This window comes from Lepidochelys kempii, chromosome 4 (assembly GCF_965140285.1).
Source record: "Lepidochelys kempii isolate rLepKem1 chromosome 4, rLepKem1.hap1, whole genome shotgun sequence".
Classification (NCBI taxonomy): Eukaryota; Metazoa; Chordata; order Testudines; family Cheloniidae; genus Lepidochelys; species Lepidochelys kempii.
In genome coordinates this window covers 23,394,769-23,409,834 of record NC_136383.1, presented here as the reverse complement: position 1 = coordinate 23,409,834, position 15,066 = coordinate 23,394,769, and the positions used below count along the sequence as shown (strand labels likewise).

Genomic DNA, 15,066 nt, shown 5'->3' with positions numbered 1-15,066 from the left:
AAGGGATATGGAATGGCTGCCATGTGAGGAGAGGTGAATAAGATGGGGACTTTTCAGCTTGGAAAAGAGACAACTAATGGGGGGATATGATAGAGGTCTGTAAAATCATGACTGGTGTGCAGAAAATAAATAAGGAAGTGTTATTTACTCCTTCTCATAACATAAGAACTAGGGGTCACCAAATGAAATTAATCGGCAGCAGGTTTTAAACAAACACAAGGAAGTATTTCTTCACCCAACTCACAGTCAACCTGTGGAACTCTTGCCAGAGGATGTTGTGAAGGCCAAGACTATAACAGAGTTCAAAAAATAACTAGTTACATTCATGGAGGATAGATCCATCAATGGCTATTAGCCAGGATGGGAAGGGATGGTGTGCATAGCCTCTGTTTGCCAGAAGCTGGGAATGAGCGATAGGGAACGGATCACTTGATTACATGTTCATTCCCTCTGGGGAACCTGTCATTGGTCGCTGTCGGAAGACAGGATACTGGGCTAGATGGACCTTTGGTCTGACCCAGTATGGCCATTCTTATGTTCTTAACTGTCAGTCTTCCATGAGCAACCTTTTAAAGTACACTAAGTGGTATATGATGGCATTCTGAATACTGGCTAGGGGAGAGACAATCTATCCAACTGCTCCCCCCACCTCTCAATTACTTGTAAGAAGGTCATTTTCAGCAGACACATTTAAGAATCTTTAATAATAGCAGACATAAATTAAAAGCGCATCCACTGTAACTGAGGGTCTTTTGAGATTACCTTGGAGAAGGTCTCTCATTTAAAAGGATTCATAATGTTACCTGTGCAGATTTGATACAGGCTGAATCCTGGCAAAGTCTCATCCTAGAAGCTACTTCCCCTATGCCTACTTTATAAATTGATATGTCCTAAAAAGATATGGGCTGGATGTGGAGGGGCAGGAGGAGAACCAGAGATTCTGAAGAGGTATTTGTGATGGATCTCAGCAACCACCCTCAGGAAAAGGCAGGTGAAGGGGCTGTGTGTGGGATAGGTATGTAGTGGTTAAAACTGGACTCATTTTACACAAGACAGATGCCAAAACTAATCCCAATAAAATGTTCAAACCCCCTCTGAAGCATTTCTAAAGCCGCAACATCTGCGTATAGAATGCATAATGGTGTGGTCACTAGGCGACTTTTACTGGCACTTAATTAGGATTTTGGACAACCTAAATTGGTCAGTGTGTGTGCTCCACTCTTGCTCCCCGCATCTGCCACATGCCTGTGCTGAGAGTGGAGGGGGAGAGAATGGCACAAAGCTGGCTACAGCAGCTTTTTGCCAGCTGAGGATTTCCTTGTGCTGGGGGAATCCTCTGCAGCTGGATTGAAATGGCTGCAACTGTACTTTGCACCAGTGGAAGAGTAAATATCTGACCCAGGATATTGTATTAATTCTGGGTCTATATACATGTGTATTAGAGCAGGAGGAGCAGTGACTGCTGTAGTTAAGACTGCATAAGCATTTCCTAACCCTTCCCTTCCAGTCACTCAGAACTTTCACCTTAGTTCAGTGGAAGGCCTGAGCTCTGCATAGGCAGACTCTTACACCCACATGGAGTTCTGCTGAGGTTTATGGGACTCTGTACCAGTGCAGGCACGTGCTCATACAGATTCCTTGGCACAGTCAGGGGCTTAGGCCCTGGTCTTGCAAGCGGACTAGTGGAGTCAGAACCTTATGCTCAAGCTGAGCCTCACTGAGGGTATGTCTATAGTGCAAATGTATGTGTGCGTGTAATACGGGTAGGCATACTTGTGTGTTATCTTTAATCTAGCTGGCGCAGGTAACAATAGTAATGTAGATGTGGCCGTATAAGGTTCGGCACAGGTTAGCAACCACAGGAAACTCTACTTGTTAGCTCCTTGCCACCATGGCAACACCGCTCTTTTCACCTCTGCTAGCTTGATTGAAGCTAGTGTGTGCACCTGAGCTGCATTCACACCATCACCAGCTGTGAATACATACCCTGAACAGGGTTCCATGCAGGCTCATGGACCAGCCTGACGGATTGGGCCTTAGATTTTAAACACTTTATAAGACACAGCAGTCCCTGCTTAGGCTGTGTCCCAGAGTGTGAAGCATACCGTCATTGCTTAACAAATAAGAAACAATCCTAACAGGCCATGCAGTAAAACCCGTTACTCCACCTAACTCCTTTTCTTGATTATGAGCTGTAAATATAAGACACACAGTGCTGAATATCAAAAGCAGAGCTGTGGTTATTAGAGAGCAAGTGCAAGCTTTGGAATGGATATAAGCAGAGATGCTAATTAGAAGAAAAAAAATCAATGAAGGCAAAGGAAAATAGCTTGAAGATGCTCAGTATAATTTTTCTTCACTGCATGTTAAATGAGATTTCTTCATTGTCTGACCCTTTTAGCATCAGAAAATCCTCTTCACGAGATGAAAGTAATTCAATTAGCATTTGCATGCTAGCTATTTTATTATGCTAACAGAATTTAGAGTATTCTCGCCATCAGGGTTAAACTGTACTGTTTTTGCTTTCCAGAGACAAGTCAAGGGAAACTTAACATATCAATTAAGGAATTTTGTTTTTTTTGTTCTCACTGCCCGGCTTTCCCTACCAACAACAAAAAAGAAAAATATTACTCATTACCCACTTCTATTTCTTCACTCAGAAAAGCTGAACAGTGGATGATGTCAGCTGCACTCTTTTAAAGTTTTTAGAGTAAGATCACAAGTATATCAGTGTATTCCTCCCTGTGCAGGGAGTAATGATATATTGATATAATGCACGTCTAACAAAGGCACAGTCACTGCTGTGAAGGATGTGTGAGATGCCTGTAATATTTTATGAATATTAAGTGTTTGATTTTTATTTTATTGTTTGCTATATGATTTCAAGGAGGTAATTCAGGCATCAGCTCACCTGCATGTAAGCAGGAAAGTGGTCAAACACTTCTGACAGACACCTGTTTACCGATACGCCTTAAAAGGCCACGCAGAGAAGCAATTGCTTTGAAGTCTATCCTTGACTCCCACCTAGTGGGCCACATAAACCAGTTTAAACAGGGTGAAGAGACACAGGGGGACAAGGGGCAAGTCTACACTACAAATAAGTTGACTTAAGTTACGTTGACATACAGCCACTGCAGTAATTGAATCAGTTTTACACATCCACACTACATCCTTGTGTCTGCAGTGCACATCCTCACCAGGAACATTTGCACCGATTTAACTACCAGGGTGGGGCATTGGGGATGGTTTCTGAAAGGCAATCACAGATGACATAAGCAATGCAGCATCTAGATCGACACTGCAGCAACCTAACTACATTGACTTAAGCGCTACACCTCTTGGTGAGGTGGAGTTATTAAATCAGTGTAGTGGGTAAGTTACATCGGTGAGAGCTACATTTTAGCGTAGAAAAAATATAGAGATGGGTTGACGTAAGGCAGCTCATGCCAATCTAACTCTATAGTGTAGACCAAGCCAAAGGATTTTGGGGGTGGATAAAGGAAAGCAGTCCCTAGAGGAGGGAGACACACACAGACTGCAGGGAAGCAGACTGAACTCCAGTACCAGATGTGGGAGAGTCGAGATAAGTTAGGCCTACCTAAGCACTATGCCCCAATAGCAACTATGTGAGTGAAACCAGACAATCACTATGCTCTTGGATGAACTCTCAAAGGAAAATGATAAAAGACAAAACACCACATCACCTGTGGGTGAACACATCTCACAAAGTGATCACTCTGTATCTGACCTATCAGTCCTCATCCTCAAAGGAAACCTGCACAACTGTTTCAAAAAACGAGCCTGGGAGCTTAAATTCATAATTTTGTGAGACACTAAAAATCATGGATTGAATAGACACATTGGATTTATAGCTTATTACAACAATCTATAACCCATTATCAGTAATCACCCCCAGATGCTTCCCCCTTTCCTTTTCTCCCTATTACCAGAGAGGTGTTAACAGGTCACTTTATCTTGAATGGTCCCATGAAATATGTATTAACTACTTATGCTGAACCATCTGTTCCATCTTATATTTAGCTGTGACTTTCTGATTAAGTTTCCCAGACCTGAAGAACTCCGTGTGAATATGAAAGCTTGTCTCTCTCTCACGGACAAAAGTTGGTCCAATAAAAGATATTGCCTCACCCACCTTGTCTCTTTCATTTCCTGTGACAAGCACAGCTACATGTATAAGCTTTAGGCAAGGCAGTTACACACATTGACAGGTTTTTAAATTTAAAAATACTTCACTCTTGTTATTCTTTGTTCTTACTGTTGAGATTAAACTATGCTTTGCTTTGGAAAGGCTGTTTTATGTTGTCATGGCATCCCCTCACTGGTAGGGTGTCTCCTCCTGGCTACTCTGGGGATTAGCTCCTTCCAGGTCCAACAGCTCCTTCTGTTACTCGTTCATGCACTCTGCTGCCCCGTGCAACTCAGGGTGAACGCTCTTCATGGTTTGGCGCTCCCAGCCATTTCACTACAGTGCCTCCCTTCTGGGGTTTTAAAATCTGATCACATGACTATCCCAGAGCATCTTCTACTCCCCTGCCCAGTCTGTGCCACTTCCCCCAGGGGCTGGTAGGGGAACCCGAGCCCACCTACTAACCCAGGTTCCAGACCAGGGACTATGCTTAGCCAACTGTGTTCTGCTTTCTCCCAGACCCTGTTGCTCTTCCCCTACACACCTTCCTAAATCTTCTAACTCTCCTCTCTCTGAATCAACCAGCCCACACTCCCTCCTCCCACAGAGTAACTGCAGACTACATAGCTCTGTAACTCTCAAACACACCTCTCTTCTCCCAGAAGGAAACTGCAGACTACCTCCTCTACAGCTCTTTTCTGCTGCCAGCTTCCTGGCTTTATACCAGCCCTGCATGTTCCTTCTCATTTGTCATTTTTGGACTAGATGACCTTCTGGGGTCCCTTCCAACCCTGATATTCTATGATTCTCAGCTGGGTCCCATCATCAGTCAGCCCCTCAAACCATAGCTCTCCCTTAGGTGCAGCCTATCAGGTGAATTCACCTAATTTACCCTGCTCTGCCTTGTGTGGGGGTGAACATCCCATCCAATCTGTCACTGTGTTCAAATACTGGTCACTCCTGAAGGGAAGACTTGTAGGGCTCAAACCATTCATGCCTGCTAAGGAATCATTGTTGCTACACACGGTGTTGTACTCCCAGTCTGAGAGGAAGAAAATTGTGTGACTCCACCCTGAGAAACAAAGACATGGGCTTGTAACACAGAGGGGGCGTGCTCAGAAAAACTAAGCAGCTTCCAAGGTGCAGATAGCCCTGGACAATGACAACTGTGTTTTGAGAAATCATCAGATGTGGCAACTGCAAGGCTGATCTGGTTTATTTTCTTCTACTGATAGCATAATATTGTTTTAACTCATATATTAGGAATTAGAGATAGAAAAGAACTATCAGGTCACACTGTAATTACCCTGTCAGTGCAGGACTGTTCTACTTGCTTTGCCCAGTTTAATTTTACAGGACTCAGGTGATGGAGCTTTCACTGAGAGACTATTTCACATCTTAACAGACCACATTAGTAAGGATTTACTTCCTGACAATTGGGCATCAGTGGAAATTTCAATGAAAAACCTCTCAGTGTAAATGGGACTCACACCCAATTTTTATTATTGTTGTGTTGGCACTTACAATGAAAGACCTTGCAAAATTTTACCGCAGGCTAATGAGTGAGTAAAATTTGCAAGCCTGATTAAAGGCAATAATTTTATGTGTTATTTTATTGACATATACAAGGCTTTCAATTAAGCAGATCATTACTTACTATTACAAGAATTAATTGCCCCAGATATCTATGCTAAAGCCTTATTCAGAGTTAAATCCTACACAGTATACTCAGCTGTAAAGCTATTGATTACAGGCAGATGTCTTTTGCAGTGTAGCTCAATGAAAAGCCCAACTGCAGGAAAAATGCCATATTCTATGTTCACAATAATTCAGTTTTAGATACTGGTAACAGAAGAGTTGTAAGACAGCAACGATGATACAAAAATGTGATTACTGGGATATCTAATAATAGCCTCATTTGTTATCTTTTAAAATAAAGCTAGTTAATAAACAAATCAATGCAGAAAACTAGAACAGCAAAGCAAGGCATGGAATTGTTATCTTAATATTAAAGCAAGAAGGCTATTGTCAGTTGTTATAGTGCAAGTTCACTTGCAGTAAAAGGAATAACATGAGTTTAAATCAGCACTTCATAAGATTCTGATGAAGGGGATGAGAAGGCTAAAATGCCTCTGGATTTATAGGAAATTAATAGTTTAGGATAATATTAGGTCTGTTCCAAAAATGGAAAGCATTTTCAGTGAAAAATTAAGAAAACAAAATAAAATGTGGATTTGTTTGTTTGAAAATGTGGCAGGTTTTAATTTTTCATTGAAATCAAACAAAAACATTCATTTTGATTCAGAAATCAAACATCTGAATTTGATTCAAACAGAAATCATTTCCTCCCTTCCCATTTTTGGTTCGACACTAGAAAAGGGGACAAAAGAGAGGGAAAGGGAGAAAACCCACGAAATCCAGATTACCTTTTGTTTTGACCAAAAAAAGATCAATTCTAAAAATACAAACAGATTTTCAAGCAGAAAGTGGCATGCTTGTCTCAGTTCCTGAAGGGGAAAAATGAGTAAACCGATTTCATTACTATTTGTGATGACATTATACACTCCTGTTCAGTATGAAGAGGTTTTTCGGCTTATTCAAACACTCAATGCACTCATTCAAAATATTCAAGTGTTGCTCTACTCTGAAAAGTGTCTGTGAACACAGTGTCACAGTCTGCCTGTAAGTAAAAATCCATCCACATCCCTGCCCCCAACTACCAGCCCTGCAAACTCAGCCTCACATTTCCCTTTTTTTGCAACACCATCATAGAATCACAGCATCACCGAATATCAGGGTTGGGAGGGACCTCAGGAGGTCATCTAGTCCAACCCCCTGCTCAAAGCAATAAATCAATAAATGTCCTGCTGGCTAAATTATATCCTGTGTTACATCCCCATTGCACAGATTTAACCAGATGGGATTTAACAAAACATGTCTGTGAATGATGCACAATAATAAGCAGAAATCCAGCTCATCCATCTGTTTTGACGCTACCAGGCTCAAAAGTAGTAAGATGCTATTTCTGTCACTCAAGTCAGTAGATATGACTGAATAAACACAAGGAGCCAGATCCTCAACAAACGTACATCACATTAGCTCCACAAGTTTATGTCAACTGAAGATCTGACCCAAGGAATATTTCTGTTGAGTAAGAAGGTATAATTTTTGCTAGGTCATTTCTCACAATGGAACCTCATTTTAAGATCATGAAGTAAAATCCCAGAAGTAGAGAAATTTACAGCCAAAGGGACAATATCATCAAAGTTTAAGACAAAAAATTTTACTTGTGATAAATATCTAAGTTGAGACCAAGATTTTCAAGAGGGGTTAATGACACTTAAAAATCTGTAAAGCACTTTGAGATCCTCAGATGAAATTTTCAGAAGACCAAGCTAATATTATTGTTGCTTAAGGCTGACATTTTCAGAGATGACCTATAATTCTGAGTGCCTTGATTTTTGGATGCTTTAAAGAGGCCCAATTTTCAGAAGTGCTGAGTATCCACCCACTAAAAATCCTTTAAGATGTCTCAAATTGGGCACACACAAAAAAATCTAGCATCCAAAAGGGATAGTCATTTTTGAAAATGTTGGCCTTCAGAAATATTATTTTCCTCCACTGTAACACATTTAAGCTGAGAATTTTAGAGTGCTTAACAAATATCAATAAATGATAGTAGCCCTGTGAGATAGGTAAGTACTGCGATCCCATTTTTACAGACAGGAAAATTAAGAGACTGAGGCCAAGTGATTGGACAAGATCCGTCAGGAGTGGGGAGTCTAGGAATAGAATCCTTATCAACTGTGGCTCTCTGGCTCAAAGGTTTGTGCCTTAACCAGAAGACTATTCTTCCCCCGCTTTTCTCACATCCCCCTGCCTACTTAGTCAGGCTGTCTGAGAAGGGGTAAGGAGATGCCAAGCAGGGGAGATAGATACTTATAATGTCCCAGCATAAGAGGTTGAGGGTGGAGAGAAATCTGTGTATGACCCAATAGATGATGGAAGTCACGACTAATGGGTGATTGGATGTATGTGTGGTGGGGAGGATATTTGGCAAGTGATGGATCTGTGGGTGTGGGGACAGGCAGGTATGCGGTGTAAGTGTGTGTGTGCATGTGTCCGGAGAAGTTTAGTAGCAGAGAGTAAGAGAAGGTTGTGGCAGGCAGTGGAGAAAGAGAAGGGAGGGACAGCGGGAAGAGAAAGCAGGGAGAGATCAAATGGAAAAGAGAATGAAGGAAAAACTGGATCAGGAAGAAAGCAGGCCTTTAAAAAAGGAAAGAGAAAGGAAACTAAAAGCACAGGAAGCTAAAATTATTTATGATCAAAGTTTAATTCCAAATTAAATAAGTGGAAGCAAGTAAACAGTGATGGATTTTAGATGTAAATCTAAATTTTCAGCTTGGAAAAAAGGGGACTAAAGCGAGGATATGGTAGAGGTCTATAAAATCAAGAATGGCATGGCAAAAGTTAATAAGGAAGTGTTATTTACGCCTTCACATAACACAAGAATCAAGGATCACCCGCTGAAATTAATAGGCAGCAGGTTTAAAACGAACAGAAGGAAATAACTTCTTCACACAATGCACAGTCAACCTGTGGAATTTGTTGCCAGGGGATGTTGTGAAGGGCAAAACTATAATGGGGATCAAAAAAGAATTTGATAAGTTCATGGAGGAAAGGTTGATCAATGGCTATTAGCCAAGATGCTCTGGGTGTCCCTAGCCTCTGACTGACAGAAGCTGGGGAGTGGACAACAGGGTCCATATTTGCCTGTTTGGTCATTCCTTCTGAAGCAACTGGCATTGGCCACTGTCAGAAGACAGGATAGTGCTAAACAAGATTAGAATTGTCAAACACTTCCAAGGAAAAGTTTAGGAGCCAGACTGAGATAGATTAGCAAAGACAAGAAGGTAGGGGAATTTAAGGTCCTGATCCAAACACCGTTAAAGTCAATAGACAGAGTCGTCCTATCTTCAGTGGACTTTGAAGCAGGACTTAAAAAGACTTTAAATATTGTATTATGATTTTTTACGTAATCTCTATTCAGGCTGAAATGGAGATGACAAACTTCTCATTGAATAGGAAGACGTACTATTTTTCAGTATTATCTTTCAAAGCTACTTTTTTTAAAAGTGGGAACGCTAATGTTTTACTCCTCCTGAGAGAGTCACTTCAATTTATTTGTATAAGGCCAGTACAGAAGGAATAAAAATATTAGGGGTTAAGTCTCAGCCTTGCCTCAACGTGTCCGCCCTTTTTGCGCACCCAATTTTGCATGTGCAAATAACCAAGGTTGCTATTGATTTAATGTAGATAACCAACTACCAGGCTGCATCTTCACCTCAGATATCTACATGACATTAGTCACTCCTGCCTTTATTTTCAAGCTCAGAAGGGAAGGCAGGCTTTTGATAATATGTCCCTTAATCTCTTGACGTAAAAAATGACTATCTGAGAAAGTAAGAGTGTGCTGACAACTACTGCTGAAGAGAGAAGGTACCTACCCTTTCTGACTTGAGAAGTACCGAGATAAGCCTAAGTATGCCATTGGGGTATTTGTTCTGCTTGAGTATACCTGGAAAAAAAGAACACTTGCACTGCAATAGACACAGATATACTATACTATCGCAACCCCCCAGGCATTAGCTATATATATACACTCAAGAGTAATGCCCACGGCTGTTTTACACATCTCCAACAAAGCAAAATCGCAATAATGTACAAACACACACACAAAAGAGTAAACAACGTACTCCACCCAAGAAGTGGAGCCACGCTCCATCCCAGCGAGTAGAGCCAGACAATAACAATGATCTGCGATGTGTGTTTCTTGGAACTCCACCGCATGGATTGCAGAGGCTTAGTAATCACAAGGTATCGATCAATGGAAATAGCTAATAAAGTCATCATTGAGGTTATTCCAAAGAGCGCCCCGCAAAAAGCATACAGGTCACAACCTAAACAGAAAAGTGGAGCGAAAGATTTTTAGTTTTCGAAACAAATGTAGAACTCTTTCTTATAGCCTGATGCAATAAACTTCCCATTTGTGATCACACTGTTCTTGACTCAAGACACTTTCCTCATCATAGGAATTTATACAGCCTTCCTGCCTCACCAATTTATTTTTTGTTTAATAGGGCAAATATAAAATTAATATAAAAGGAAGCAGGAAAAATGTCCCACCTTGTACTGTAGGCTATGACTGAGAATCATTTGTCAATGGAAAACTGCCTCAAGAAAAATCCAATACAATTAAAGTTACATTTTCCTGGAATGCTGCCCAATATAATGACCTTAACTATACTGAAATAGAATTTGTCTCCTAGAGACAAAAGGATATATCAAAAAATGAACATTGTTTTACGCAGTGTTGTTGTACCTCTGTTGATCCCAGGATATTAGAGAGACAGGATGGGTGAGGTTAAATCTTTTATTGGACCAACTTCTGTTGGTGAGAGAGAGAAGCTTTTGAGCTACATGGAGCTCTTCTTCAGATCTGGGAAACCTTACTCAGAGGGTAAATCTATACTGCAATTAAAAACCCATGGCTGGCCCAAACCAGTTGATTCAGGCTCCCAGGACTTGAGAAGAGGGGCTGTGGTATAGATTTTTGGGCTTGGGCTATCCTTTGGAACCCTCCCACCTTGCATGGTCGTAGAGCCTGAGCTTCTACACTGCAATTCAACAGCCCTTCAGCCTGAGACCCGTGAGCCCAGTCAGCTGGCAAAGGCCAGCTGCAGGTTTTTAATTGCACTGTAGACATACCCAGAGTGTCACTGCTAAATACTAAATACCGGGTGAAACAGATGGTTTAGCATAAGTAGTTAACACCTATTTCAAGGGACCATTCAAGGTGAAGCGGCCAGTTAATACCTCTCCAATCTAGGGGGAAAGGGCCACCCAAATACCCTGAGAGAACCTGCTTCAATACAGAAATAAAACCCTCCGACTGCCACCCTACACTGGAACCCATGCGGGGTATCAACAACAATTACAACCCACACTCAGTGAAGACCACATCATAAGAGAAATCAGATGAATCCACTCTTTAGGCCTTCAAACAACCCCCCAACCTCTCCAAGCTCACCATCAGAAGCAAGCTCCCCATCAGAAGCAAGCTCCCCATCAGAAGCAAGCTCCCCATAGGCCACGATATACCAACTTTTAATGGCACCAGACCGTGCCAGAACAAGACACAAAACCTACAGGCCAGTAGTGGGCAACCTGAAGCCCACGGGCCGCATGCGGCCCATCAGGGTAATCTGATTGCAGGCCAAGAGACATTTTGCTGATGTTGACCATCTGCAGGCATGCCCCCCTCTCACCCCGCAGATCTCAGTGGCCACGGTTCGCTGTTATAGACTTAGTTTCACTGCTATGATGATCAACACCCCCCACAACACACCTTTCAAGATCCACGGGTCCAACACATGCCTATCACAACATGTGGTGTGTCTCATCCAATGCACTAAATGCCCCAGTAACAACTATGAGGGTGAAATGAAAATCACTATGCTCTTCAATAAATTCACATAGGAAAATGATAAAAGACAAAAAACACCATATAACCTTTCACTTTTCACAGAATGACTGCTCTGTATCTGACTTTACAGCCCTCATCCTCAAAGGAAACATGCACACCTTCAGAAGGAGAGCCTGGGAGCTTAAATTCATAACTCTGCTAGACACTAACAGTTACGGACTGAACACAGACACTGGAATTATGGCTCATTTAAACAATCTGTAACCCATTTAATCCCGTGCAGTGATGCTGGAACTCTGTTAATAGTGGGGGTGCCGAAAGCCAGCCGCCCTACTCCTGTCCTTCCCCCACCCCAGCTGGGGCCCGGAGCAGGGTCGTGTCTCTGGGAGAGGGGGACCCAGACAGGGGTAAGGGGGCTGAAGATGGGGTCACAGCTGGGGGTAGGAGTGGGAGTGGGAGCGGGAGCAGGGCCAGGAGTGGAGCCCCAGGCTGGCAACTGGGACCCGGGAGGGTGGGGGGGTCGGCAACTGGGAGCCCCAGGCAGGAGCCCGCATAAAACCTGGGGGTGTTGCAGAACTCTCTGCACCTCTAGTTCCCGCGCCTATGATCCCGCGCCTCCCATCCCAGACTCTTTCTCCAACCCCTTCCCTGTATGACTGGAGAGGGGTTAATGGGCACTTCACCTTTAATGGTCCCTTGAAATATGCGTTAACTACTCATGCTAACGATTCATTCCATCTTGTATTTAGCTGTGACACACTTGTACCTTTCCCAGACCTGAAGAAGAGCTCTGTGTAACTCGAAAGCTTGTCTCTCTCACCAATAGCCGTGGTCTTATAAAACTTCACCCACATTTGTATCTCTAACTTTGTTTTATATGAATTAAAAATGCAGAGGTGCTTTTGACTTCATGCCTATTTAAAAGCCTAGATAGAGAAAACAGCCACTGGTCCTATGAAATATGGTACAAAATGTTCTTTAAAGTTACAATTTTCACTCTGAGGCAGAATGATTTTTCCTTTGTATATTCTGCTAATAGACAAAGACAGACAGAGTTGCAATTTGAAGAATTTGTCCTGGAAATCAGTGTTTCTTAGGATTTTCTGTGACACCGTGTCACCACATGTGATGGTACACTAGAGAAACATGATCGTATGCTAGAGACAGCACATAGTTCAAAATGACACAATTGACACCAAAAGTAATGTCAATGCCAGGAGCATGGAGGTAATGGACCAAATCCAGATAATTGTCCCATTTATGATCCTGACAGGCATGGCAGGATTTGTACCGATATCTAAATAGCAAAGTGGGAGAGACAAACAATATTGCAAGCCCAATGAATAAATCTCTTCTGCTGGTACTAAATAGGTTGTTTCAGGACCTGATTCACCACTGTGCTACTCCAGTTTTATGCTGATTTATTTCTATTGCTATCAATGGAATTATGCCAACCTAAATGCAGAACTAACGCAATTGTGAATCAGGCCTTTAATTGGAGCTTGCAATATTTTCAAAGGACCTACAGTTTAGACCTCACATGCTTCCTTGTTTCGGGAAAGAGAAAAGCAGTTGAGGCCATCATTTGGCTCTCTTATTTTGCGATTCTCTTTACTGATTGAATTCTCCCAGGGGCCTCGTACTAGGTTCCAGATATACATTTCGAAACAAATAAATACATAATTCACTGTCAATCAAGAAAAAGAAAAAAACTCTATATATGGCTTAACAAATTATGAATTATTCTACCCATCATCAAGCATGGTAACTGGCTTTACATGCTAAGTGGTCATGTGATCACTATGGTGTTACTCTTGAAGCCAGAGGTTTGATTCCTTTCATTCAAAGAACTGGAAGGGGAAGGAACCAAACCTATAAAACACAAGAGGGTAGGGATTCAGTGACTTTCTGCCAGTCCTGTTGGTTGATGATGTCAAGACTTTGGCTTGTGCCTCAAGAGTCTTGTGTGACTGCCTCCATGCCACAAGCTGATGGCTAAGATAGGTTCCCATGCAGAGGGAGATATGAAGTAGTATTGAAAAGTACCTATTTCGCCAAGTATCCACTCTTTGTGCAAACTGTTGATAAAGCAAATGGGGGCCTGAGAAGCAGACATCAGGAAGTCACTCACAGCCAAATTCATTATAAAGTAGTTTGGCGCTGTCCTCAGTTTCTTGTTGCTTAAAAATAATGCAATAAAATAAATAAATACAAGCCAGAGAGTTAATTTTGTTTTTACTGTTTACTTAGTCAAAGAATCTGACACTTTCTAGGTTACAATTTTATGCTTCATTCATCAATCCATTACCATTCATCCATTATGGATGTCAGGATTTTGGAACAATGACGAGGGGAAGAGGAAAGGATCTATTTTCCAACATTTTATCAATAAATGTAGAAATATATTGAATATACCCATACTTACCACACTCCATTTTAACAGAATAGGAGAGAACTCTAAATTTCCCGAGAAACATGTTTTTGCTCAATAGAGCCAGATCCTGACATGTGCTGAGCACGCTCAGTTACCATTGACAGCCGTCGGTTGAGAGTGCTCACCATTTCACAGGGTCAGACCCTAACAGAGAGTACAGCATCAAAGGCTACCCATGGGTGATCACTGAATTTTTAATAGCTGCTGTGCTGGTTTAGTCAGTCACTGTATTAGCAGGATCTAACTCATTTTTTGCAAAGTGCTTTTTGATAACCTAAGCATCAAAGGAGATACACAAGACCAAATGACATTTTATTCATCTAGAGTCTTAAATTATAGAGCTGTTTATAAGAAGCAAACCTCTAGACTACATACTTATAACTAAAACAGTAACTGGTGTGTAAAGAGACAAAGTACCACAAGGTACAATTACATATTTTCTTTTCGTCCAACGAGCACAGTAGTATTTATAACATTTGCATTAACTTGTATGCCACATTTCTGCCTGGGAGAATTGTTACATCCCAGCTATAAATCCTTGAAGATATACATGCAGAATGGAAATGCTGAGACAATTTTAACTGCTTCAGTGCCACCTAATGTAACAGGTACATGGGGCAAAATACACACTCACCACTGCTCTGTGTACCTACCATAATGATCACAGATGGGTTAATATTGTAATAGAATCTCCTTAGACGTTTTTAAGGTCAAGCTTGACAAAGCCCTGGCTGGGATGATTTAGTTGCGGATTGGTCCTGCTTTGAGCAGGGGATTGGACTAGATGACCTCCTGAGGTCCCTTCCAACCCTGATATTTTATGATTCTATGATCTTTATGATGTGCTTCATCAAAGAAGCTGAAGCAATGAAGCAGTTTGCCACAATGAGCTACTGTAGTTATAACCATAATTTTATCTGACCCCTCCATTGTAAAGAAGTTTGTATGCAATGCTGATTCTACTCTCTTGGCTTCTAAAATCATTAAACTGGAAAGTGA

General features: G+C 41.7%; 1 protein-coding gene across 4 annotated transcripts in view; it reads right to left on the bottom strand.

The window, feature by feature from the left end:
- The window catches only part of LOC140910237 (melanopsin), a 73,216-nt gene that overhangs the window by 34,263 nt on the left and 23,887 nt on the right, over positions 1-15,066 (bottom strand). For 3 of the 4 annotated variants that reach the window (XR_012158464.2, XM_073340705.2, XM_073340707.2), the window contains exons 3-4: positions 13,680-13,813; positions 9,904-10,107 (exon numbers count right to left, since the gene is read on the bottom strand). Coding sequence is in view for 3 of the 4 variants with exons in the window: in XM_073340705.2 (XP_073196806.2) it covers positions 9,904-10,107; positions 13,680-13,813 (338 nt within the window). In the remaining variant the exon portion in view is untranslated. The remainder of the gene's footprint in view (positions 1-9,903; positions 10,108-13,679; positions 13,814-15,066) is intronic. The other variant, XM_073340706.2, reaches the window with a different exon arrangement.